The sequence below is a fragment of the Vanacampus margaritifer genome, chromosome 6 (genome assembly GCF_051991255.1).
Source record: "Vanacampus margaritifer isolate UIUO_Vmar chromosome 6, RoL_Vmar_1.0, whole genome shotgun sequence".
NCBI lineage: Eukaryota > Metazoa > Chordata > Actinopteri > Syngnathiformes > Syngnathidae > Vanacampus > Vanacampus margaritifer.
Genome location: NC_135437.1, coordinates 24,267,895 through 24,294,819, shown reverse-complemented (window position 1 = coordinate 24,294,819; position 26,925 = coordinate 24,267,895). Strand labels below are relative to the sequence as shown.

At 39.4% G+C, this 26,925-nt stretch overlaps 1 protein-coding gene across 4 annotated transcripts in view; it reads right to left on the bottom strand.

Moving 5' to 3' along the window:
- Positions 1 to 1,258: 1,258 nt before the first annotated feature.
- hipk2 (homeodomain interacting protein kinase 2) overlaps positions 1,259 to 26,925 on the bottom strand; it is an 87,122-nt gene continuing 61,455 nt past the window's right edge. Inside the window, exons 6-15 of one of the 4 annotated variants that reach the window (XM_077567493.1) lie at positions 23,273 to 23,457; positions 23,016 to 23,178; positions 20,594 to 20,819; positions 18,122 to 18,243; positions 14,626 to 14,753; positions 12,476 to 12,658; positions 11,241 to 11,564; positions 9,379 to 9,632; positions 9,145 to 9,299; positions 1,259 to 7,658 (exon numbers count right to left, since the gene is read on the bottom strand). In XM_077567493.1, the coding sequence (XP_077423619.1) occupies positions 7,197 to 7,658; positions 9,145 to 9,299; positions 9,379 to 9,632; positions 11,241 to 11,564; positions 12,476 to 12,658; positions 14,626 to 14,753; positions 18,122 to 18,243; positions 20,594 to 20,819; positions 23,016 to 23,178; positions 23,273 to 23,457 (2,202 nt within the window). In that variant the 3' untranslated portion in view covers positions 1,259 to 7,196. Of the gene's footprint in view, positions 7,659 to 9,144; positions 9,300 to 9,378; positions 9,633 to 11,240; positions 11,565 to 12,475; positions 12,659 to 14,625; positions 14,762 to 18,121; positions 18,244 to 20,593; positions 20,820 to 23,015; positions 23,179 to 23,272; positions 23,458 to 26,925 lie in introns of all 4 variants that reach the window. The other 3 variants (XM_077567492.1, XM_077567495.1, XM_077567494.1) reach the window with 3 other exon arrangements.

Sequence of the window (26,925 nt, the reverse complement as noted above, 5' to 3'; positions counted from 1 at the left end):
AAGCGTCTGCGGCTTCCACGGCAACGTTGTCTACACACAATGATGCGCCAAACACACATGGCCGTACACAGACACTATAGTAAATGATGTTTGTGCCATTTTTTATTTATTTATGTGGACATAGTTGTTAAATTATTTACCAGTAAGCTGTTTGCCTGAAACCGCGTGTATTATTCAAGTGTAATGTTTTAGAAGTGGTGTGTTAGTGTGATGACGTCACCCTGTATTATAATAATAATCATAAATACATTAATAATAATAATAATAATAATAAAAAACATTACCAGCCTGCCACTATAGTGACCTGACGTTTGAAACTTTGCATGCACATCCTCTTGGCGCACGTATCCACCTAGTGGTAGAGTCATGGAAGTGCATGATGGAGATACACAATCTAATAAACCATCAATTTTCAATACTACTTATCTTGTTTAAGGAATAAGATGCTGGAGTTAATCCAAGCTGTTTTAGGGAGAAATACATGTTTGCTTTATTCTCATTACTATTTACATTGTAGATTCTGAATGAAGGCATCAAAACTAAGAATCAACACGTGAACAAAAAAGGTGAAATAACTGAAAACTATTTTGAAGAAACTAGAACCTAAAACATGATTCTTGTTTCTGCTTTGCCCACGCTTGGCATTATCTCACCTCTGGAATACTTTTGGAAAACCATTTCAGGCTCTTGAAGCTCATCGAGGGAATGCCAAGAGTACAAAAAAAATCATCAGAGCAAAGAGTGACTATTTTGAAGAAACTAGAAAATAACCGTTTTCAATTATTTTACCTTTTTTTAAGTACATAACTCCTCATGTGTTTATTTAAAGTTTTGATGTCTTCAGTGAAAATCTATAAAGAAAATATATATATGTGTATATATATATATATATATATATATATATATATATATATACACAACACACACATATATATATATATATATATATATATACAGGGGCTCATATCTATATATATATATAGATAGATAGATCTGAGCCCCTGAGCCTTGAGTTTGATACGACACAACTAATCTTTAGTTTTAATCAAGTACAAGAGGGCTGTATAAAATATAGGCTATGGGGTTGGTTGGGCGAGTACTGATACCAAGCATCGGTATTGGTGTCAATACCGGTCTTATTTTAAGGTATTGGTACTTGTGACGGTGGCCAATACCAGTAACGGCTGCCCACATGTGGTCGTTTTTTGATCTGGAACTGATGTATGCAGGAACATATAAAAAGCTTGTGCAACAATCATGTGACTTAACAGTTTATTGTAAATCCAAGACAAAGTGTGATTACATTTCTACACATATACAATATGCATATGTGAGCATACAAATTGTCATTAATAACTCGATTCACCTCGGAGACCGAAAAAATGATCAAAAGTAACAGTGAATAACAAGCTATAACATAGTTTACCAGATTGCGCGCCCCTCTTACCCTACTGTTAGTAAAGAGGACAATTCAAATAACTAGTCTTCTATTCGACCAAGCTGCTTATTGTCTAGCATGATCCAGTCAATTCATGGCAATACAATTAGTTTCCCATAGCCTAATAGAAATCCACTCCATTTTTCTACAACGAAAATGATTAACAGAAGCACACAATGTCATAAAAGGAACACAAGCGCTTAGTTGCAACTGGTTAGGGTGTTTTAATTAATCCTTCTCGTTGTCATTATATTCATTTAAACACTCTATAAAGCCAGTAAAGTATCCATCCTAATAACATACTTAATTAGAAAAGGCTAGAGAGCAGGGCGTACACAGAACACTACATCAACAGATAATCATAATAATGAAAAATAACGAGACCACATATCCCAATAAACAAATAATAATAATAAAAAAAAAGATCATAAAAAGAAAAGTGTACAAGGAAATACTGCAGCACACATGAGCTTCCAAACAGAATGATTTTGATTATTGGACAAAATGTGGTCTGATGTGTTCAGACAACAAACCGATATTATAGAAATATTGTATTAAAATTTAGCTTTGGTTATTGTTAAACACAAGAAGTATCATAGCCTTTTTTTGTGTGTGTGTGTGAGGGGGGGGGGGGGGGGTGCTGGACGTGGTTTTTACAAGTAGATGAGAATCTAGAATTTTAATTCTGAATTGCAGATTACAAACAACCAACACAACATACAATACATAACAAATCAGGGGACTCTTCTGACAATTGTCATGAATTTGAATGGGAATAGAATACATACGATGGAACTGAATTTGTTTTTGTAGTTTCTCTCATTAAAATAATATGACAAAACATACTTTAGTCATTAAAAGCACTTACAATTGCAGGATTTCCAAAATTTGTGAATTTAAAAGTCCCTGTAAATTGTATTACATAACACATGCCATCCCCATTGGAATTTTTCTCGCTGTTTCACCAACCTTTTCTAAGTGCACATTTTGACAAATTAAATGGGAGTCAGCCAAGGTTAAACAAGTGAAACACTGCCTTCTACAAGTTGTCTCTAATTTAAATGACACTTCAAAGCTTTGGAGGTACAGCCTGGTTGATTATTTTGAAGGCAAAACTAACAAAGCAGGACTATGCTCAGTTTGCTCACCCTACATAAAAACATTTGCGCTCTACTTTTGGTAATCATAAGGTCACTCAATCTACGTTGATGCTCACATTTTTGACACCCACCTTCTTTTTTTTAAGCAAACACAAAATATTGGTTATGTGAAACAAAATGATAGACAACAGCATCACACACAATGTTATTTTCCACAATGTTTTAGCTGGCTATTGAACTTGAGAAAATATAGAACCTCTAATCGCGAGGATAGTGATATTTTACATATCTCACAAATGTGCACTTGCTGGAGATTGGGTGCATAATTATTGCAAAGTGGACACATAACTATCCAAAGTTATTTTGGATGATAAATATGACACATTCATGTTGTGCATGTGCTCATGCTTTTATAAGGTATTGTTGGTCTATTTTATTTATAATTGGTTTACTCCATTGTACTCCATGGCATGGCTTGTACAAAAATTGGCAATAAAAGGCAAATAAGCCAATTATAGGTTAGATCATTAACTTAATTTACATTTTGGGGATCCAAGAGAAAGGGGAATATGCTTTAAAAAAACTACAACTGATTATGATCTGTGAAACAAATAGGTACATTAATGTATATTGTATATTGTATTTTATGCACATATGCATCTGTTTGAAATGTCCATAAAAGCTTTTGTAAAGCATTTCAACATGAAATCAGCACTATTGCAAGTCTGAGAGTGTCTTGCATTGGCTGTGCTTGCACATAGCCAATGTGATCTCTTTGGTGGGAGAAGCAAAACGTCTTGACAGTGAAATCAAGGGGTGGGGGTGGGTGGGCTTGTATAAAGACAGCAGTCTAGCATACTAAATGCTAAATTCCCGCAAGCAGTGGAATGTTTCAGTAGTCTGTCTCATAACAATTTCAATGGATCTCTCGTCTGCAAGTGTGCTCAGGCTCAAATGGCCTTAAGTAGATATTATGAAAGCAAAACAAACTAAAGCAAAAGAAATAGCGTAATATATAAACAATTGGTTAACCAACTGAGGAGAGTTTTGAAAAAGAAAGTACCAGGATGAAAATAAGTTTCTTTAAACAATGGTTTACCTTTGACCCAAAGAGCGGCCCTCAAATTACAAATATGGGTCCCATTGGATTATTGACACAATTCCTCTCGCCTCCACTGAATACTATAGTAGAAATGAGCAAGACATATAATTGAAACACACACAATTTGATAGAACATCCACAAGAATTATTGCAACAATCTCCAATCAAAATAAACACGTGTACAGCCATGTTAAAAAAAAGTTCAAATATAGTTAAATAAAATAAAAAAAATCACTTCAAATGCAAGTACTATGGCGTGAGAGAGAAGGAAGGGAAGGCTTTCACTAAACTACCACGAGCTCTCAAGTGGCCACTGTGGACTGTATGTATCGTCAGCTAGAAGAAATTTCAGTTAAATAAAGCAGCAAATACAAGCGACAGCCCTGTTAATTCTCTATGTGTTTATCCCATTCAGCTTGGTGGTATACCTGCTATAAACTCAGCTTGTTCAACTTTGCCCTTCCAGGTGTAGGCCACCTTACTTGTCGCAACACTGTTCTATGATCATGCTGGAAAACCTAACTGACAGCAGTAAAAGGATTTTAAACGTGCCCAGTCAGGTAAAGGATCCTGCAAACCACTCGGCCTCAGTGTTACTATCAACCTGCTCAGTGCCAACTTGCTACCATTATAAAGTCCATACCAAAGATAGAGTTGCCTTCACTCTCTATCTAAACAGAACCAGTGCGTTACAAACAACGACCCCCACCCCTCCCTCAACCCTTCACTCGTGTCAATGCAGAACCCTTCCATACTTCTTCTCTTGACTGCAGCTGAGTCTAGCGTATCTCTCACCCTGCACAATCCCATCCCACAACCATGGCACAATCACTTTCTGTCAGGCCCCTCTCGGACTAGCTTGAAAAACACAGAGCGACCTTTGGTGTCTTAACTGTGACCTATTCAGCGATCATTATGAAAACTCCTGCATGAATTAAAATAATAATTAAGCACATTTTAGGTGTCACAGAGATCGTGTTCTCATGAAGATTTACAACAACGTCAAGCAGAGTATTAATCCCTTGCAGTGATGCACGTCAGAAAAAATTACACATATTGCCGCACATAAACACAACAAACTATATTTTGGAATAACTCGGCTGGAAATAATGCAAAGGTGACTGAAAATGTTTTAATATAATATGTTTAAAAAAAACTAAAAACTGTAGAAATCTATTGAAAATCACTTATGTCCCTCACAGTGGCTCCTAATATTCATTATTAATAAATTAGTCATTAAAAATGTATCCAGAGTAAAAACAACACAAAGCATAGACAAAGTTTGAGATTTATAGCTGGTTAGAATTATTATATCGCTGGAATCGGGCCAAAACCCTGTACCTCCAAAATAGTCACTTTTCAGGTGACCCCACAAATGACATATTTGTTCAACCATTAACATTGCATCCTCAAAGAAAATAAGACATTTCAACATGTTAGATTGGTCGATAATTTGTAAAAACAACACCCACATGTGTAGATATATATATATATATTTTAAATTAATTTGACCAAATTGTGACTTTTGAGGTTTTGGCCCAACACCAGCGATATTCTAGATAATGTAAGAACATACTAAGAGTTCCTATGCAATGGTGTAAAAGTTCAGTATAGTTCAAAATGTACACCCCCCCCCTCCCCCAACCAAAAAAACGATGTAAATAAACTTTTAATTAATGACAGTTTTTCTTTTGCCACTGTTGTGTCAAGATACTAATTTAAAAAAAAATCATTAGGGATGGATGAGTAGCGATACCATGTTTTAGTATTGGGGCCAATATCAGGCCTTATTTTACGGTATCTGTACTCGCGATGGCAACTAATACCAGTATTGGCTGCCCTCTTGTGGCCGTCTTACGATTGGGTTCTAGAAAGGAGAAGAACAGAAAATATACATTTGCATTATGCAATTTTAAGAGATTGGGATTTCATGGTCTTTCTTTAAAATTTTCTGTTATGTTTTTTTTGTGTGTGTGTGTGTGGGGGGGGGGGGGGGTTAAATGTATCAACTCAAAGTACTAGTGGTATCGGTACATGGTAGTGATATGGGTGAAAACTCAAGGGTTGAGTACTCATACTGGTATTGTTCTGAGAAAAAAAAAGTGGTATCGAACATCCCTAATAATAATTTTAATGCAAAATTGGCCAGGCAGTAGCGTTAGGAATAGCAAATAAAATAAATACATCAATGTTTTTTCAACCTAATTACAGTGAACTACTTTTCAGCGATTGTTTGATTATAAACAACCAACTAAATTATTTTAAGAAGACGCTATCACATCTACACCACATACGTTATTTGCATTTCAATCCAGAGTGACTCTGGAAGAAGAACTATCATGAATATCAATGACTTTGGTAAGTACCCCTGGCAAGTTATCTCATGTACACATAATAAAAGAGCTCAGCTCCATCAACCTGATCAAATGAATTATCGTCGTCTAACGCACGCTGTCTTTAAGGACCACGCAGAAGCAGTGGGAGAAAAACCTACACCTGGAAGAGGGCTACCGTGTCCCATCACAAACCTCTCCAAACAGGACAACACAACTTTTGTGTTGCGTGGCTTTCCTAGCGGAGTAAACTGTGTTGTTATATTTGTAAGGCACTACGAGGGAACAAAACCTAAAGGAGGTGGACTACACACATGGCCGACAGTAGCACACACACACGCGCACACGCACACGCACACACAGACAATCACATTGTACATGCCTATGTTATTATAACCACTTTGTGCAATCACATTATAAAACAGGAACAGAGGAAAGAACGTTTCTTGAAAGATCTAGAAACAAATGGGTGCAGACTGCTACATTCTATGAATGGGGCCCAGCTAAGACACCTATATAGCTAAAACTGAAGTTTCGAGAGAAACACAAAAGAAATATACCTATAAATACATTAGAAAAGTTTGTTGTCTTCTGTTGGTTATATTTCCAGAAGCCTCCGGCTCGAGGAGGTGGAGTGGAGTAAGTCGCCTCTCTTTTCTCTCGACACCAAAAGTGTGGAAATATTAAGACAGTTCAAGGCCATCAATATATATATATTTTTTTTTTATCTTTGAAGAGCAGCAGGTTTCCGTATTTCACCTTCTCCCAATTACTTTGGGATTCCGAACTTCCAGTCTGTAACCCCTGTTCAGCAGTCCCTTCCCACAGTTAAGATGGGCAGAAAAACTAAACAAAAAACTCAAATCTTCCACTGTTCCACACGCTAATGAGACATTACTTTCCACAAAAAGTAAAATAAAAATAAATCAAATAAAAGCTAAGGTGGCCCTTTTCAGAGAAAAACTATTTTTAAAAAAATCACCTGGAAATGTAACGCACTAATCTAACTCCTGTCTTTCCCTTAGAGAACGACTGTGACTCTTTTTTTCCTTCTTTTTCTCCGTCAAATCTTCAAGTCATATGGGGCAGTTTGATGAGGATTGCAAAGTCCTCTGTCTCTGTTCACAAGTGAGGTTGAGGCTATGTAGGGTGTTGATGGGGCTAAGGGTGGTTGTTATGTGGAAGCAGCAGTGCCGGCCGGGTCAGCCTCTCCAGTGTCTTCTCTAGAGGTAAGGGTACTGGTTGACCTTGGTGGGGCTCAGTTGGTATCCAGTGTAGACAGTGGAGGCAGGCGATGCGCTGATGTAGGCCTGGTGGGCAAACTGGGCTTGGTACTGGCTGTGGTGCAAGGTGGGTGAGGGCAGTACGCGGTGACCCATGCTAACTGGAACCTGGTGGACAATGCTTGGCGGATAGCTCCCGTGCTGGACTGCGTGGCGTGCCGAGCCCTGTGACGCCACCAGGTGAGCCACTGTGCCGCTAGAGCCCAGAGCGGCGGGCGTCGTGTAGGTGTAGAGGTGAGGCTGGCTGGAAAGGTGCGTGGCCGCCAAGTGTGGGTGCACGTTGCCCGTGTGGGAGGGGCTGTTGTGATGGAAGTATGGAGCCTGAGTGGTGATGGTGGGGGCGATGTAGGCCTGCTGGCGGTGATGACCTCCATTTCGGTCTGCTATCATGTGCTGCTGGGCCTGGAAGAGAGGGTGATAGAAAACACCATAAGTAGGGATGTAACAATATTCAAACATCATGACACGATAAATATCAAACCTCACGATATGATAATCATCACGATATTGTGGGGAGGTTGGCGATTAAAAAAAATACAAACAAGCATAATACCGTGTAAAAACTCACAGCATTTCAAAAATAAAAACTAAATCAATAAATATATTTGCTGGTATGACTGATTTATATGAGAGATAACCAAAACATTCCTAATAAAAATTTAACTGCACGAATAAACTAACCACCAGAGGGTGGTAGGATTACAGAAATGGAATACAGCCTCAACTTGGTAGCAGATGTGCTGCTTTTAACGTTGTGACCTGACAACGATGATATTGTAGCAATTTCAATAGCGCGATATCACGATATTGTCGTTATCATTACGTCCCTTATGATAAGGTAGCTTTTTTTGTTTTCAACTTCAAATACTTGCGTTCTTCTGTAGCTATAACATCATCCAATAACAGAGTGGTGTCATAAATTTGATACACCTGGTACTGTATGTTGTGGAGCCCTTACAGTGACATGGGAATAAAAATTAAAAATGAAATACGTTTCTCATTAGGACAAGAAAACGTTTGCATTACTAAGACGAAAAACATTGTTTTAATGAGAAACTTTCTCATTAGGATGAGAACGTTTTTTGTTAGGATGAGAAAGGCCCTGTAACAATACTTTAGGTTAACTAATTTGCTCCCAAAAATGTATAAAGACGTTTTATTTGAAATGTTTTAAGTGTCCCAAAGACATATTTATACGTTGTTTTTTTTAATGCTACAGCATGCACAAGGCTTTGATGCAGCCTCTCAACTGCACAAAACGGTTGAAGCAATGGTAGTTATTACAGAAACGGCCAGCAGGTGGCAGCAGAGTTGAAGAGATCAACCAAGGCAATGTTAAAAACAAGCCCATTTACCCACAGTTCTAAGCAGATTTTTGAATAATTATGAAACTTAGCTATATTTGTAATGCTAATTGCCTGCAAAACAGAAAAATATATAAATATTTTAGACACTTTCTTTTGATAGGTTCCATGTTTTTAGTTTTTTTTATAGCAATAGTACACAATATTTTGTGGGCCTTGCAAAATCAGTCAAAATCCAGTAAAACAGCCGGGAGCAAAGGGGATTGCTTCAGTGAAAATGGCTGGGTGTGAATGAGGTAAATTAGGGTAAATTTGACTCTTCACCCCTACAGTTGCAATCCAACTGAAAAAGGCTGACATTTGAATCATAGACTTTACCAGAATGTCCTAGTAAGGCACTAAGAAGGGGTCTTTCTCAGACTGATTTACCTGAATGCATGGTCATAAACCAAAACAGTGTAGCAGACTGAGCCAATTAATGAAACTAGGGTGCATACTGTGTGTGCAATCTGTACCATAAAAGCAGTTCAGTTCATCTGTCAAGACTGTTCAGCAGTGTCATGTCGTTTTATGTGTCTTCATACCTGGCTGAGATTAAGAGGCTGCTGCTGGAGGGGGTGCGGCCCTGAGCGCTGCTGTCTGTACAATGCAGTCACACCACCTGGGATGTGAGTGTTGCCCGAAACCACTCCATTGGAGGATTTGAACCTGTACGCGGAGTTCTGATGATTCATTGTATCTGCACAGAAGATATTGGGAATATTCACAGTACCCTGGGTGAAGAATGAGGCTGTCTTAAATGTGATTTGATGTGTTACCTGGCATCAAGCGTTCACACTCATTTATAACCTCGCTGGTCTGAGTTTTAAGAGGGGGGATGATGATTGTGCGCGGGTTGCCATTGTTGTAGTTGTCCAGTATGGTGGTCTTTGTGTCAAAGCTGTTGTTGTTGTTGTTATTGGCGTGTCTAGACTCCACAGTGTAAGGGCTGTTGCTGCTGGAACAGTCGGTGTCAGGTGAATCGTGGACAGTCACACAGCTGATCACATTCTTCCTTTGCTTCGAAGATGACCTGGAGAGATGGCAATGGAACAGGGAGCTACATTACAAATTCTACCGCTTGATCTGTGATGAATACAGTTAGCTGAAATACTAGAGGGTTACACAGACAGTAAAGTGTGTGGGATTTTTGTACTCAGTAGTCAGTAGTGTTAATTTTATCAGCCATCTTTAAATCTAGTCTCAGTTTAGTCCAGTTTCAATCACACTTGTTAGTTTTTATCATAGTTAGTCAACCATCATAATTTTCGTCTTGTCTTTGTCCGTGAACTAAAATGTCAATAGATTTTAGTCCAGTTTTTATTAAGTGAGAAAATATTTTTATTTAGTTTTCGTCAATGGAGTCCAGGCTTCAGCCTTCCTGGGTGGAGTTTGCATGTTCTCCCTGTGCTTGCGTGGGTTTTCTCCGGGTCCTCCGGTTTCCTCCCACATTCCAAAGACATGCATGGCAAGTTAATTGAACACTCCAAATTGTTTATAGGTGTGATTGTGAGTGTTTGTCTCTGTGTGCCCTGCGATTGACTGGCAACCAGTTCAGGGTGTACCCCGCCTACGAAGCCAGCTGGGATAGGCTCCAGCAACCCCCGCGACCCCTGTGAGTACAAGCGGTTAAGAAAATGGATGGATGGATAGTTTAAACAAAATTAATACTGTACGCAGTACTGTAGAGTTCACCTTCAGAATGGAAACAAATATTATCAAAGACATTACAAGAATTTGGCTTTACAGAGATATTTATGCTAAATTTTGAATGTTAGGAAATAAATCATTCAACATAATACTGTGAATGTGGATTGCGGTTGTGTAGAAATCTTACTCAGAGCTGTTTCTAACATTTTGACTACTTCATTTAGGCAATTTAAAGGGGAAATCAACTCAAAAATTATCTTTACAATAATATGCAAGAGTTGAGCAGCAAAATGCACCCGTTTTTATCCATCTTAGGGGGCGGCCATTTTGCCGTTTACTGTCGACTGCAAATGACGTCACAGTTGTCAATCACGGCTCAGCTTCATAAAAGCAGGTGTGCTGTGATTGGTCTTTAGGCACTGTAATATAATTTTCAGTTGACAGTGACGTGACTAAAAGGCCTCGCCCCAAAACAGATAAAAATACGGTGGATTTTGTTAATTGACTCATATTCCACAAATACAATATTAATCAGACTACCATGTTTAGACTAGAGGAGCTGCATAGAAACATTTGTATTAATGTAAAGGGGAAAAAAAGTAAAAAAAGGAACCATTATTCCCCTTAACAGGCCAGAACATTTGATACAGCTCTTGCATTACATGAGATTAGATATTGTAATTATTGTAATTTCAATACAAGAACACCAATGTGTCACAGAGAATTTCTAAAATAAACAAACATCATCCTTAACCTGGACCAATAAAAGAAAATAGCAGCATTGTGTGCTCTAACTCAAATCATTCATGTTGCAGTTGCAAGAAATAGCTTTGTTTGGACCCTCCTCTGAGACTGCTAATACTTTTGTAATGCCTATAATCAAATGTGCCCAATTTCACAACTGCATGCACTTTTCGATAGCAGCACTAGCAGCATTAAAGAAAACATAATCGTAATAATTATGACATTTCTTCCAAAAGACAGAACTGACCCATTGTTTTGTTTGTGGTCATCTTCCTCATCTGTGTCACTGCTGATGGTGATGATGCTGACCGCAGGGCTGGGTGTGTCAGGAATGATGATGGTCTGTCTGGGGACGTGCTGCTGGTGTGGATGGCTGCGGGTGGTGCTGGAAGCCTGCTCGGCCTCAATAGTCCCCCAGCCACCTCCCCCGCAGCTTTGCGGGGGAGGGCAAATCAAGGCCGAGCTACTCTGAAGCACAGCGCACCGTGGGGGCGTGTTCTCCTTCACCCTTTTGGAACGCTGTGGCGACAGCACTGCCTGAGTGGATGACACTTCGTAGGCTGAAGCGTTCCTTTAAGGCAGAAAGACAAAATTAAGAAGTAAGCATAAAAAACATGAGACATTGTGCTTTATTTATGAGTACAGTCCTCTGCAAAGGTCTTAGACCACCACTGGCTTTGTTGTTTTAATGACCTTTTTCACAGCAGTCATTTTTACATGGGAAAACACTAAAATGTTAGACAGATATGCTAGGAGTCGCATTAATTCGGATTCCATACCATTAATGTTTTAGAGAGACAATTTTGTTTGCCACTTCAATTCAAATTGGAAGAATTCAAATGGAATTGTATGTGTTTTGTGCAGCCTTGCTCAATAAATTGAAATACTGTAGAATTTGAAAAATTGTTAAATGAAAAAAAGTGAAACTCCTACATTATTCAGAATCATTAAATCACATGGGAAAAATATTTACAATAATTTTAATGGTTTCTTATGTAGTATTCTAATTTCTTAAGATGGTGCTTTTTGGGTTTCAGATGTACGGTCATAAGCTATTGTCATCAACATTAAATATTGGTATAATATTGGTATAAGCAATTTTTTTGCTTTTTTATTTTTTATTTTTGCCTAAATCATCGCCTCATGATGCAAATGGTTCAATGTTTTGTGTTTCCTGAAAAATCTGAAACAAATATTTTAAGAAAGTGTCGGTATATAAATGAAAATCATGAAATATTTAAGTACTGCAATAAATCAAAATTTTAATTTGATTTATTTATTATATATTTATTTATTTATGTTTAAATATACAGGAATTTGTGTGTCGCAAATAAAACTGTAAAGTAATGGCAAATCGTAAATGCTTGCCACTTACCATCTTCATGTTTTTGAAAATGTCATTCTAACATTTTTAATATAACCAATCTGTGATGCACAGGTGTGCGCTGTAGCTCGGCCAATGTAATTGTTGTTATCACACACCTGGCAGAATTCTGGTGCTGTTTGTTCTTTTTGGAAGAGGAGTTATTATTGGACGAGGGTTGTCTCATAACATGTGCCACTCCAACATTGAGCGTCTGGTTGGATGGGAGAGTGACATGGCCAGCCAACAAAGTTGGCTGCTGCATGATGGGATTGTAATGGCCGCCATGAGGGTGGGAATTCCTGTAGTAGAAAAACAGTTTTCAAACAACACTGGTAAAAGAAGAGTATAGCCACAGGCAAATATTATTCACTTACAAAAATCATACTGGTACATTGGAATAATTGAATACCTTACAAAAATACATCTGCTTAGTAAAGTCAAACATTAAAAAAACAAAAAACTGAAATACATAATACATTTACATTTTGCCAAACAGATTGGTATCTTCTCGCCCCTCTGATGTTCAAATCCTTAACATTTTCATATAAATATGATTTTTTAAGTGTTACTTTAAGTTCATTTTATGCACACTACTTATACGTATGTCGTTAAACCAAAATGCAACCAAGAATTTGCTCATTAACAAGCAGAGCAAGGCACCTATTTAAATACAATAAGCCCGTACAGTAACAGAACAAGTACTGTACTGTAGTAGTTTTTCCCCCCTCATAAACCAGCAGGTGTCAGTAGCAACTTAAAAAAGAAGAAGACTGCATGATTATGTAGAGAGAATAAGTGAAGTAAGGATCAAAAAGGGAGGGCAGAGGAGCTGACACCAGCTGCGGAGTGATAGCTCTGCAGAGGAAGTGCGACACTTTCCTGATTGTCTCTCTGTAGACCACGGAGCTTACTCGGGAGGGGAGGGAGAAACACGCCAAGAGAGGAGGAGGTGGGTTGGGGAGTTGGGGGGGGTCATCACAGATACATACATACATGTCGCACATTATCAACCCGCATCCTGTTTCTCTCCCTGCTGATCGCCTACTCGCCCCACTCGCTACCATTTGTCAAGGCGTCTCACTGACAGGCAGACAGTCTCTTCATGTTCATCTCGTCCATCTCCCTGAGGTGAATCTGCTCTTATAAATGCACTAGTGTTCATGTGATTCGATAAAGATAAAGGACAGGCTGTCAGGGAGATACTGACTACTCAGTCAATCACTTTTGCATCTCCTTATATTACTTTTGGACCTCTAACAGCCATAAACACAATTGTGTGTTTTATTGTTGTGAATTGATTACCTGCGTTTACATTATAAATGCAATTCCATTCTAGAATTGTTCAAATGAGAAAGTTTTAAGATACTTTTTAATGCTATTGAAGGAGAAAGTGTGTAGAAACCGATAACTTGGACTGCATGTTCGCCTGCCAAGAGCCACAGCTATGATCGCAAAAGCATATATATTTTTGGGAATTTTTTGTCAAAAAGTTGATCTTCGAAATTTTGGAAGTACTATTTAAACACACACACACTTTGTAATAAGAATGCATTATTATTTTTTTGCATTGGTTTATTTGTACGTATAAACAAATACTAAATAGAATTATTTGTAGGGAAATACAATAAGGGATGGGCAAGTACAGATACCACGTATTGATATCGGGCCAATACCTGGCCTTATTTCAAGATATCGGTAATTGCAATGGCCGCCCTCTCGTGGTCGTTTTATGATCAGGGACTATAAATTTGAAAATAGATGAATTGAAACTTGCCATTAATTTCATGCAATTTTAAGGCACATGCTATATTGGGATATAAGTCTTTCTTTAATGACCTGTCATTGTTTTTTGGGGACATTTTGTGTATCAAAAATACTTGTGGTTTCGGAACTTGGTATCGGATCAGTGACTACTCAAGAGTTGAGTACTCGTACTGGAATTGGTCTGAAAAAAAGAGTGGTATTGAACATCCTTACTGTCAATGAAGTACAAACATACATGAATGTTGACTACAATGAACAATTGTATTACCACCACTGGTCTGCATATGCTGTGATGGAGGAATGCATTGTTTAGGGGTGCTCAAGTTCGGTCCTCGAGAGCCCCTATTCAGCCTGTTTTCTATGTTTCTTTCCACTACTAGGTTCCTGTTTTCATGGGACTGAGGGATGTTTTAAAGTAACCAGAAATTGATCCAATTTTTTAGTTCATTTATTTGAAGTTTCTAAATTCACAGATTTAGTGAGGAAATGGGGGTTTGTTTACCTCCAGTTGGCTAGAGGCTGTGTGCTGCTCATGGAGTCGGGGATGACGGCGGCATGCTGAACTGAGGTGTGAGTGAGCTGCTGCCAGGCTGGAGGCAGCAGTATCTGCTGGGTGCCGCTGGGCCAAGCCTGCTGAGGTAGGAACAGACACAATAGGGAGTTAAAACAGAGGCTGATTTAATGGAAAGTGGAAATTAAAAGACAATAACGGGAGACACATACATCTATTGTTGAACGTTTACGACTAAAGATGAATACATGATATATTTGGATAATTAGTTTTAAGGGTGTGATAAATCAATGTCTCCCAGTGATTGTAAAGCAACAAAATTGGCCTCAAGTGGCAAGACCAGGACTTTATAGAGTACTTTTGCTACGATAGTTTTCTCCATGTGTTTATGTGAATCCATAAGGGGTACATGAGATTTCAGTTTTTAGTTTAGTTAAAGCTACTACAAACCCCAATTTCAAAAAAGTTGGGAATTGTGTGAAATGTAAGTAAAAACCCAACAGAGTGTATTCCATTGAATAAACTACAAATAAGAGAAATGTAATGTTCAAACAGATGAACATTTTTTTGTTTGTTTGTTTTGCAAATATTCTCTCATCTTGAATTTGACGCCGGCAACATGTTCCAAAAAGCTGGGACAAGGGCAACAAAAGATTGGGAAAGTTTAGGAATGCTCAAAACAAAAACACCTACATGTGAGGGTCATGAATGGGTATAAAAATGAGCATTTCTGAAAAGCTCAGTTGTTGACTGCTGAATAACTCAAACTCAACACCAAGTACAAAATGTAAAAATGCAAAATTGTGTCATTTGTTCCCAAAAACCTATTACGTGTTGTTGCTGTTAATGCAGTAGTAAACATGTCCCAGATGTCCCAGCTTTTTTGGAACACGTTTCAGGTATCAAACTCAAACTGAGTGAACATTTGAAAAAACAAAACAAAACAAAAAACAATCAAGTTTATGAGTTTGAACATTATATATCTTGTTATTATAGTGTATTGAACTGAATTTAGGTTAAAAATAATTTTCAAAGCATTGTATCCTTTTGTCCTTTTTACACCAGAGTTGGGCATCGAGGGCCGAAGTCCTGCAGGTTTTGGATGTTTCCCTTCTCCAACACAGCTGATTTATGAACAGCTCATAAGCAAGCACTGCATAAGCCTGATAACGATCCTGTTGATTGGAATCAGCTTGTGTTGGAAGTGAGAAACCTCCAAAAACCTGCAGGACTCCGGCCCTCGAGGACCGAGATTGCCCACCTCTGTTTTACACAATGTCCCAACTTCACTGTTTGAACTTTATCTGAGGTCTGAAATCTGTAATGAAGAAGAGAATCGGGCATTGTGTTTGTATGCATGTGTGCATGTCTTCCTGACTGAGCATGTTTGTGTGATGCTATTAGTAAACCTAATAGTTGAATGCAGTTCTATTGATCAGCACTTTCATGTCAGGGCTAATCAATCGTTCATTTAATACAACTTGCACATCTATTTACAAGTACAAGCACATTGAAACAATGTGATAGGAAGACCGAGAAAAGAGAAAGTAAGAGAGTAAAAATGAACACAAAACAATTAACATCCTTAACTATGTCAAAGTCTGAGATTGCAAGGGGGAGTGTTCCTCCTCAGTGAATTCTAATGAAACATGCTGGCGTTTGAGATGGCCTTTAGGTCTAAGGCCCTTTATCAACATGCCACTTTGACATGCTAATACATCCATCCATCTCTTGCTCCTCCTCTTGTTCACTATCTCCATTGCTGGCTCTCTAAAGGCCTTTCTTACCAGGCGTCTGTGTTGTATAACCAGCCTGTCTGCCCTGAAATGGTAACCCCGTTATGTGGGCCCTTTTTTTCCCTCCTCACAGAGCCCATCGGCACTATCAGCTGCCCGCCACCTCCCACCTCAGCCAAACACTCCCCGGGTGAAAACCCTTTGTCACCTCGGGGCTCTGAAAGCCGCAGCTCTCACTCCCTGATTGTTTCCACATTTTCTGCATTCCTGCGCCAGATAAAGGTTTTGTTGGTTCCCCGTGCTCACTGCTTTGGGCCCTTCTCCATGAAGGTTGGGGGATAACCTGCATTGTGGGCATGTGGGGTTATATTGGGGTGCGGGCTGAGGCACAGGTGGGGAGAAAGCAAGCCACCAGCAATCAAACCAAGCCATCGAGACCTCCCACCGTGAAGGAATAAACACAGGGATACACACGCTCAGGCAGTTAAGGTGTGCTGCATGCTGGTCCATATAAACCATCTGCTTATGCTAACAAGTATCACCTTGTGCCTTTATTTAACATGGATACACAGACGGTGGAGACAAGTAGTGCGGGGATCTGCAGTTGAAGCACCAATAAATGTAATTTACATTTTCTACCTTCTTAACAAGACATTTTATTTTGTCCTGTAGATTCATTATGTATTCAAGAATTTGGTGAATATATGAATTGTCTGGTCTTTTGGGACCCGATTCAAGCTTCGCCTGACCTCTTAAGGTCCTCTGAGGCCTCTAATTCAGAACGGCTGATTCGGAAGCAGCCCTGGAGCTAATCACCATTTGGTATCTGACAGATTAAGCCACCATAGAAACACAGGCATGCCCTCGCACACACATACACACGCTCAAGGGCTTTGCCGCCTGCCTGCCTATTGCATGATTAACTGGAGATAAGGGAGTGCTTCAAACTCCCAAGATTTTCAGAGATATTTAAAGCCTTCCTGGAAATTTCCATAGGGAAAAGGTGGAGCGGTGATGGAAGTGGTCGACAGGGCACATTCACTCTTACTTCCTTAACGCTACATTAACAGATAAAAGTCACCAGCTCCACTGCGCAGTACATGCTTCAGTGACGACCTTCTCTGTGTGAAAGGCTCTTGCCCAGCGTGCATCAAAGCGTAGGAGAGTCGGGCTGCATAGACAGCGAGTGAGGAAGAGAGATTGGAAAGACTGGAAGTAATGCACAGAAGAGAGCAACCTAAATGCATTCAAAAAAGCACTGAAAACCGATCTCCAAGCAAGGCCAGGTCATGAACATTTTCAGCCTCTATCAAAAGTATTCGTTTTTGTAAAGGTTTCCAAACAATGGATGCAATTTTTTTTCCTCCTACAATCAGCAATATATTACACAAGATCAACAAAATTGAGATATTGCAGCATGACAAAGATGATGATGAAGGTCCACGACAGCACTGTAGAAGAGTTCTTCTTGAACTTGTTCAAAAACGTTTGGGGCTAAACTAAAAAATAAAGTTCCAACCTCTCTGAGTTCCATAACCAGTGACCTCTAACTTCACAAATGCTCTTCAGAACAATTGGGGGGAAAACAAAAAGATGAAACACATCTTGCAAAGTCTTCCCAGAAGTGCCGAGGCTGATGTAACGACTTTTTTTTACTTTCTTCTATTTTAGATTTCTGTAGGTGGAATGGCCCACTTCTGCCCACATAGTGTATATTAGTATAATTTAAAATGGAATGCCTTTGTACGTACCTGAGTAAGGAGGCTTGGTTGGATCTGCAGCGGCTGAGCGCCGGGGGCCTGTGTCACTATGGGAACAGCATTCTCCATCCGCATGGAGTAACTGTTGTGCTTGGAAGGCGATGCCTGCAGTCCTGGGAAGGAGCAGAAAACAAACAGGATGTCAACATATTATAAGCGATGTGTATATTTAGCAACTCATATTAGAAGGCAATAATTGTGTTCTAAACACGGAATATGAATCAAAGCACAAATAAAAGTCTGTTTGTGGGAGGTGTTGAACTGTGAGGGTGAAAATGTATTTATTGCCTTTTTACGTTTATAATGGGGTCATTGCTGGTCGTTTAAAACTAACTCTGCCTGTAGTGCAGTCAGTTGAACTTTGCAGCAAAAAGCAAATATGCCAGAAAGGGGTTTGCTTTTTCACATGGGAGAACACGGTTAAAACATAACATACATTTTACTAGTTAAAAAAAATGCTGCAGTTTTAAGTGTTAGCTCGTTATATGCCAAATACGACTTAAAGAAGAAGAAGTCAACCCAACAATAATATGTTCTATGCAGCCACACTAGTCTAAACATGACAATCTGCTAACTATTTTTTTTGTGGAATATAAGTTAAGTAGCAAAATCCATTTTGCCACCGTCGACTTAAAATGACATCACGTTTGCTCAGGGAACAACCAATCACGGCTCAGCTTCAGAAAACAGGTGAGCCGTGAATGGTTGTTACCCGAGCCCTGAGCGACTGTGATGTCATTTTCAGTTGACAGTAAGTGGCAAAATGGCAAACCCTTTGAGATAGTTATAAACCAGTGTATTTTCCAGCAGTACACAATATTCCTTTAATCAAAATGCTGTGTTTAGACTGTGGGGGCAAATACAAAATTTTATTGTAAATACATGTTTTGGATTTACGTCCCCTTTAAGTTGTCCATTATAATCAAAACATTCAGTGAGGTCAAGTATATGTCGTTTGCTAAAAATGAAGTAAAAAATATGATAAAGAAAAAAATTCCAACACTTCGGGGTACGCTCCAACCGCCTGTTTTAGCTAAAGATATTAACAAGCTTTCTCCGACAACAACAAAAAAACTTTCAAAAATATATAAGTTACTTTCATATACTGATAAAATGTCTTTACCCATCTCGAAATGGGAGACAGACTTGTCTATAGCACCGGAACCTGACTTTTGGATTCAAGTTTGTGAAAACACATTTAAAATGACAAAACAAATTTACAACTTATCCAATATAAAATTATTCACAGAACATACATTACTCAATATATGATGAAGAAAATGGGACTCTCAGACTCCGACATTTGTCTCCAATGCTTACAAAACACTACAGACACTTATGTTCATGCTTTATGGTTATGTACTCCGGTTATGTATTTCTGGACTAAAGTCTTAGAAAAACTTTCCGCTATTTTGGACTGTAGGATACCTTTATCCCCAAACTTGTGTTTGCTAGGTGACCTAACAACAACTGACTTACCACATAAACAATTTCAATCTACACTTGTAGTAGCCCTTACTATCGCTAAAAAAACAATTCTTGTTAACTGGAAAAATAAACAAACTCTGAATATCGACCAATGGTCTAACCTCCTCATAAATCACATTTTAATGGAAAAAATATCTGCCTCAAATAAAAACCAAATATCAAAATTTATAGAAACATGGTCTACGTATATAGAATTTTTTAACCTAATTCTGGTTACTTAATTCTGTCTGTTAGCGAGAGCCACTACATCGTGATAACTTACATTGATGTTTCTGCATTTGGCAATGCACGCACACACACACGCACATACACATACTCACCCACATACAAAAAAATATATATATATATATATATATGTGTGTATATGTATATATATGTATATATATTTAAAAAAAAAACATTTATTAAATATTTTTAATTTATTTGTTTTTTTTAAAAAAGGAGAGCAATGATGATGTCAAATCGAATGAACAATACTGAGCTCTAACAAAAACAAAACAAAAAAAGTATATGTCGTTTGATATGTTGATACGGTGAGTTGGCGTCATGTCAGTGCTTGTATTTCACTAAACAAATTATTTTGTCATCAAAACCCATAAAAAAAATTTAATTAGCTAATTTTATAGAATAAAACCACTGGTCAGATGTTAGAAATGACACTAATTCTGTCAAAGTCGCTGTTTTACTTGATGTTTGTTTACACGAAAAGCTATTTTCCGGATTTTGGGAAAGCGGTTGAATTTCTAAAAGCTTACCTATGTTCTACTGCTAATTACTAGAGAACGGAAAAGGGAAGAATCATAGAACACAATATTCTGTGTATCGTGAAAAATCTGTCAAAATGCTCTCAAATTGCTGGCACTCTAGGGTTGTGATCAGTGTAAATTGAATGAGTTAATAGTGACCACTTGTGTGACTTTCCATCTTAAGATCTCCAAAAGCCTCGTTTTTATTCTGACTGTTACGTCCGGTTACCTTGGAAGCCAGGAGGACAGACGATGAGCGCCTGCTGGAAGGGATCGGGCCGGGCAGCGCAGAGTTGAGGAGCCCCCGTCTGAAGGGGCATGCTCCTTTGGGCCACAGCTGCCATGGAGGCAGCGGAAGGCTGGTAGAGTGCAGATTGGTAGTTTAGTATGGAGACATCAGGACTTGTAAAGGAAAGGGTGGAATTGTTGGTGGAGGAGGGAGCCAGGTTGGTGGCCTAAAGGAATGATGGGACCAAAATTAAAAAAAATGAGAGGGCGCCACTGATGGGAATAGTAGGTAGAATTGCTTAAATGTCGGAGAGGAAATGAAGAGTAGAGTAGGCACAATTCCACTTATAAATAGAGGGTGTATTGCCAGGCATTGATGGAAACCAACAGAAAAAAAGAGATTGGGATGTTTGAATGCATTTTGACGATATAACGAAGGCCAATCAATGCACAAAATATTAAACTACCGTAATCAGAACCATGCCGCGTTTAAACTGAACAAATGCACTGATCTATCAGTTTGTCATTTTCCCAAAACAGTGTGATTATGATGCGCAACAGTAGTTAAGATAGAAGCAAACTACATGATCTCATAAAAAGGCCACCACGTTACATGCTGTATGTTTCTTTTAAACAATGCAATATTAAGCAAGACAAGTGCTGAATTGCATTGGTTCAAATGTCTGATACAAAATGACGAGCCTCGATAATGAGCTGCAAGGAAATTTAGCGCATTATGCCTGATAAGAGTAATTTTTCACCTCCAACAGGCATTCATCAATTATGCAACCTTCTCACTCTATGAGTCGTTCATCATGTCTTGACCAGAAATAAGACATGTGCAATACAACAGTTTGTGTACAGAGTTAGATTTAAATACATGATCAACTTTTTGTCTTTTCACTATCCATATGGGCGGAGAGAAATACTCATCTAATCATCTCTTTGTAAAATCCAGCAAATTAAACGGCAATTAAAAAACAGCAAAAATGAAGTGCTGCGTGAGCAAATGATTCAACAGAATTGAAGATAATATTTACTGTAAAATCATTGTCTTAAGAGATTCAGGATCTACAATCTAAAGGGTGCAAGGGTGGGTAAACTGTCTCGAGGGCCGGACGGTCCTGCAGGTTTTGGATGTTTACCTTCTCCAACACAGCTGATATACGATCAGCTCATCAGCAAGCCCTGCATAAGCCTGATAACGATTCTGTTGATTGGAATCAGCTTGTGTTGGAAGAGGGAAACCTGCAAAACCTGCAGGATTCCGGCCCTCGAGGACCAAAGTCTGCCCATCCCTGATCTAAAGCCTGGCGGAGTCAAAAGTCAGCAGTTCCGATTCCACGCCGTACGGAAGCAGTAAAGCACCACAAGCTCAAATCCAGGGAAAATGGAGAGAAGTGAGACGATAGAGGAGGACAGGAACGAGAGGAGGGAAGGAGACGAAGCCTGGGGTAAAGGGATTCTCGAGGACTTAAAGCTCCAGAATGCAAGATAAGCAGGAAGCAGGGCTTGTCATGTGTGCAATCAGCACTTTGTGACAATCCCATAGGACTCGGCTGCAGACAGAAATGCAGCCAGATAGATATACAAGGCAGAAAGGGAGGATCGAAGGCCAGGAAATGTGCACATGGGAAAAAAAGGTACAAAACAACAGGTCATGAACAGCTTTTAAATTATTACTGCAGTATGCAGTCATTCTGGCTAAAATGACAGCTTCTAAACCATTTACATATATATGGCTTGAAATGCCAATAACAGCATCTCAGTCATCACTATGGCAACCCCGGATCACCTGTTAGGTAGTTAATAAACGTTGTCATTTGTTTGTGGAGACGCTAATGCTGCTTTGGAGCGGTGCGCAGGGCTTCTACAAATGCTTGTGCATACACAAAAAATTATCAAATATCACATCGACTGCTGGTTTTGCTAATGTTTACATTCACTGGCTTCTAAGCAAGTCACTGTCTAGTAACAAGTTAATCGCTGTCAATGTGTAATTAACCAAAGTCCAAAAGTAAATCTTGCTTCACAACAGTAGGTGGAGCCCTGGGGCTAAAACACATGCACTTCACAGCCCAACAGTTTTGAACTGAGAAGAAATCGATTGCTCAGTCAGCATCAACATATGCAATACTGTACTTATATACATTATGGAAAAAAATATAAACATTAAAACTGGCTCAGCATTCACACTGGATCATTTTCATCTTATTTTGTCAGTGTGACTGGGGATTGATTACTTTGCTCGCTGTGATGTTTGTGAAGCCAAACATTCCATTTGTAGTCCAGAGTTGTTGTCATTGAGGTACAAATACGCATGATTAGTAGTGTTTTGGAATTCAAATTGCACTTTACACACATGCTACTACACACATGTCATAGGTGTGTGACAAAGGACAGAATAAGGTGTTGGGTGTCACCTGGCTGTGCACAGTGTTGAGCTGGTTGTTGAAGGTCATGGTGAGGTTGGTGGAGGTGCTGGGGGCCACGTGGGTGATGAAGGGCGTCTTGCTCTGGTTGACCGTGTCGTACATGTTGACACGCCGCTTACAGATCTCCATATTCTGGAAGCATGATTTCACACTAGAAAGTGACACAGAGGGAATGAGCGTGGTTTTATGAGTGGCAGATGCAATTACGCCATGAAAGAAGGTAATTAGATAAATAGAACTCGTACTGAGTGCTATGCGGGAAATCCAGGAGATGCGACATTGTGACAAAAGAGTGGTTAAGTGTTTCGATAGGTGTGATTCTTTTGTCTGCGTCGATGGTCAGCATCTTGGTTAACAGGTCGATGAATTCCCTCCTGTCGGCTTTCTCGGCCAGCAAGTCGCTCCCCTCCAGATCTGACGTCATGTTTACCTGCAGGCAGCAAATAGCGGCACAGTCAAGCGTGCGTGCTTGTGTGTATGTAGGAGGTTTCTGTCATGTTTCTTTGTAAACATAAAAGAAAATCCCCCTTTAGCTTTTTCCCATGCTGGAAAAAAACTTAATACAAAAATCTGCACCCTCATCAGTTCAGGTGTTCCCAGGCTTGCTCTTCAGTGACATTCTAAACATTTGCACTGCTATTTGTAGTGCCACTTGAAATATCCAGACAGTATATTCATTCCTGAGTTGTGACAACATGAAAGCGTAAGAAACTAAAAACAGAAAATTCAACGTTTGGTTAGTGGTGAGGGAAAAAAATGTAATTCCTCCACAAAGGACGCCATTCTGAGGAGAAAGCTGACGCGACAAAACCAAAATATATTGAGAAGCATCACACTGCTTCATCTGTATTCAAACCTTCAGGTTGTGGCTAATTGATGGGCCAAGCAGCTCATGCCTGCTCAGATGCTAAACAACATGGAGATCATGGATTGATTTAACAGGCAGGGAACTGGAGGTGGGTCTTCCGTCTTGCGTCTGGGGCCACAGATCACCCAGAACAAGTTGTTTACCTAAGCGGGAAACTGCTCATTTCTCCGACTAATTAAATCTGCTCGTTGGATGACAATATGCAAGCTCACCTGGAATTTCACGTCAATGGACATTTTACACTTATTGAACGCTCTCAGAGACAGAGGCAATAGCATACAAGTTCTGCAAATCAGCTTCCTTGTCCCTTGGATCACAATTTCTGTATCTAGATAAAAGCTGACCTCTTTTTAGTTGATAGGATATAGGAACTACCATAAGCACAAAAAGATTCAAAGCTAATCTGATGAGATATAGAAGCGTCTGAACACAGTTTTCCCACTGTTTGCTTGTGTTGAATAGTAATTAATGCATTGGTAAATGCGGGCTTCATTTTCTATGCCACTTGTCAGAAACACAGGCAAATCAATCGCGGTCTCAGCAGTTGGGTGAGGGGTTACACCTTAAACAGCTGCCGCAGGAATGACACAGAAAACGATCGCCATTTCCTGCTTCTTATTTTATTTATAAATTGATATCATCAATGCCCCCCCCACCCCAAACTACTTTTGATGGACCCGTTCCCATTGCAAAACAGTTGCGCGCAAAAACAAACAAATAGATGAAGCCGTGTTTATGAAAACATAACCTCATTAGTGAAGGGAATGATTTATTACAAATCCTTTGCGCGCTGCCAACAAGCAAACTAAACAAAGTGGAAAAGATTGGACTTGCTGTGCCTCATTCCCCGTGTTTAAACAAGCACCAAGGTCATGATATAGCTGCTCTTTGTTTAGGCCAACATGATTGTCAGGCAGTGTGAGGACACTGGGACCAGACAGGCAGCCTTGTTTACTGTGACATGCAGAGGAACAGGTCTTCTTTCATAAAGCTACAAGCGCTTATCTGCAGGCCTGCTTCAGGGGCTATCAGATGTGCTGCCAGTCACCGCCACAAATCTGATGCAATTCTTTTCCCTTCGTGCATTTTATTCAGAGTCTGTGACCACACCTCTCGATAGTGATAAAGGAATAACCTGCGGAATGGGGTGGGGAATAAACATGTTGTCTGTAACTGGTGGAAGAGATGACGTTGGGAAAGGTGCACATGCAAAGTTGGTCAGTAGTACTAAATAAGAGCCATGTTACCATTCTATCCGAATAATAATATCATTCCAAGATCCTTCTATTTAGATATATGTACATTATTCAATAAGATAATCACTTAATTCGCTCATGAAATAATACTGTTTTAGTGCATCATAATGAATAAATGAATCAAGCTACAAATATTGCCAAGATGGCCAGAAGGATGAGGAACGTTGGCCTTGCGTGTAAACATCTGTTGGATGGAGCCACATCTGTGTCTTGAGGAGCACTGACATGCCACTCAGGAGTGAAGACGGGGGGTGGCAGATGGGGCGCTCAACACCTAAGGAGATGTGTTGCAAAACGTGCTCGCTTAAATGCTGACCTGTATGCAGCTCTCCAGCTTGAGTAAAGCTGCCAAAAAGTGATGACGACAATAGAAGCAACAAGAGCACTAACAATGAAAGAGCGCATACGCCTGCCAAAGCTTCAACCATTTGTCATCGGGGACGCTAATTAGTGACTGTTGTAACTACAGGGATGTGATTTGACCAAAGTGAAATTATCTGAAAATTTAGCCCGGGGTCTGGGGGCCGCAGTGCCCTGGTGGGGGGACAAGGGGGGCGTAGCCCCCCGGAGCTCATGGGTTTTCCGTGTTTTTAAGTACTTTCAATGCACTCACATGACAAAGAAATAGACAAAACAACAGCATAAATTTTCAATGTATATTGAACTATCCCATATAAAATGGCAGTTTTAGTCAACTCAAAATCAGTCACATTCAAAAACATTGGACTGCCTTTGCTTTTAAAAACTATCACTGAGAATATCATCATATCTAACTAATGTGATTACTAAGTTAACACATAAATAATGTTGAAGAGTTCAAATTTCATGAACAAATAATTGTATCATGACCAAATGAAAAGTAACTCATATTAGAGCATACCACAAATGTCTTTGTTATAGCAGAAGATGTTATCTGTCGGAGTCATGTGCATACACAATGAAATACAAAAAAAAAAAAAAAAAAAAAATCAGATTTTTTTTTTTGGGGGGGGAGATAAAAAAAAAAGCGGAATTCCGCGAATTAGCGGAAAAATCACATCCCTGTAACTATAAGAGTTATAAAAGTCTAACAGTCTAAAGTTGTGTACGATCCTAACCTCACAAGCCAGATTGATAATCATGATTCACTCAAGGGAGTTCTTCACATTATTAATCTGGTACTTCACTCGGCAGCCCCGTTCGGGAAAGGAGGGACTTGCTGTACAACACTTCGAGCTGATTGGACGATGCGGCATCTTTGCACGTTTGTTGTGACCAACCAAGAAGACGGATGAAAATGTCATCTTCCGTCTAGTCTTATTCATTTATTCTACTTTACAACACTATTTGGGTTGTAAACCTGTAAAGAACTACTGTCCAGAGCGTAGAGATTTTGAAGCATGGGAGCCTTGAGTAGGGTCAAGAATTCTGCCCTTCCTCCCATCTATATCAGGCTTCCAGTTCATTTCAGTTAGATGGCTCCGATTTGCTCAAATGATATACTTGGGACTAATGCTTCACCACATTTCCCATAACAGCAAGGAGGTTTGTTATCTTCCTGGCATTCACAGCCCTCTTGTCTTTCGGGGCCTTTAGCTATGTCATCCATTATATATGCAGGGACAGATGTCCACAATACTGACTTGTTTATACGGGAGGATATGGTGAGACAGGCCAAAGTAGGCAGTTTTCTCCCACATTAGGCTTGTTCAGCTTTATATCCTCTGTGTTTTCAGAGTAAACTGAGTCGGGCTGCAACAGTGAGAGGAAGACGGGTGACAGAGCTTGAAGCGTA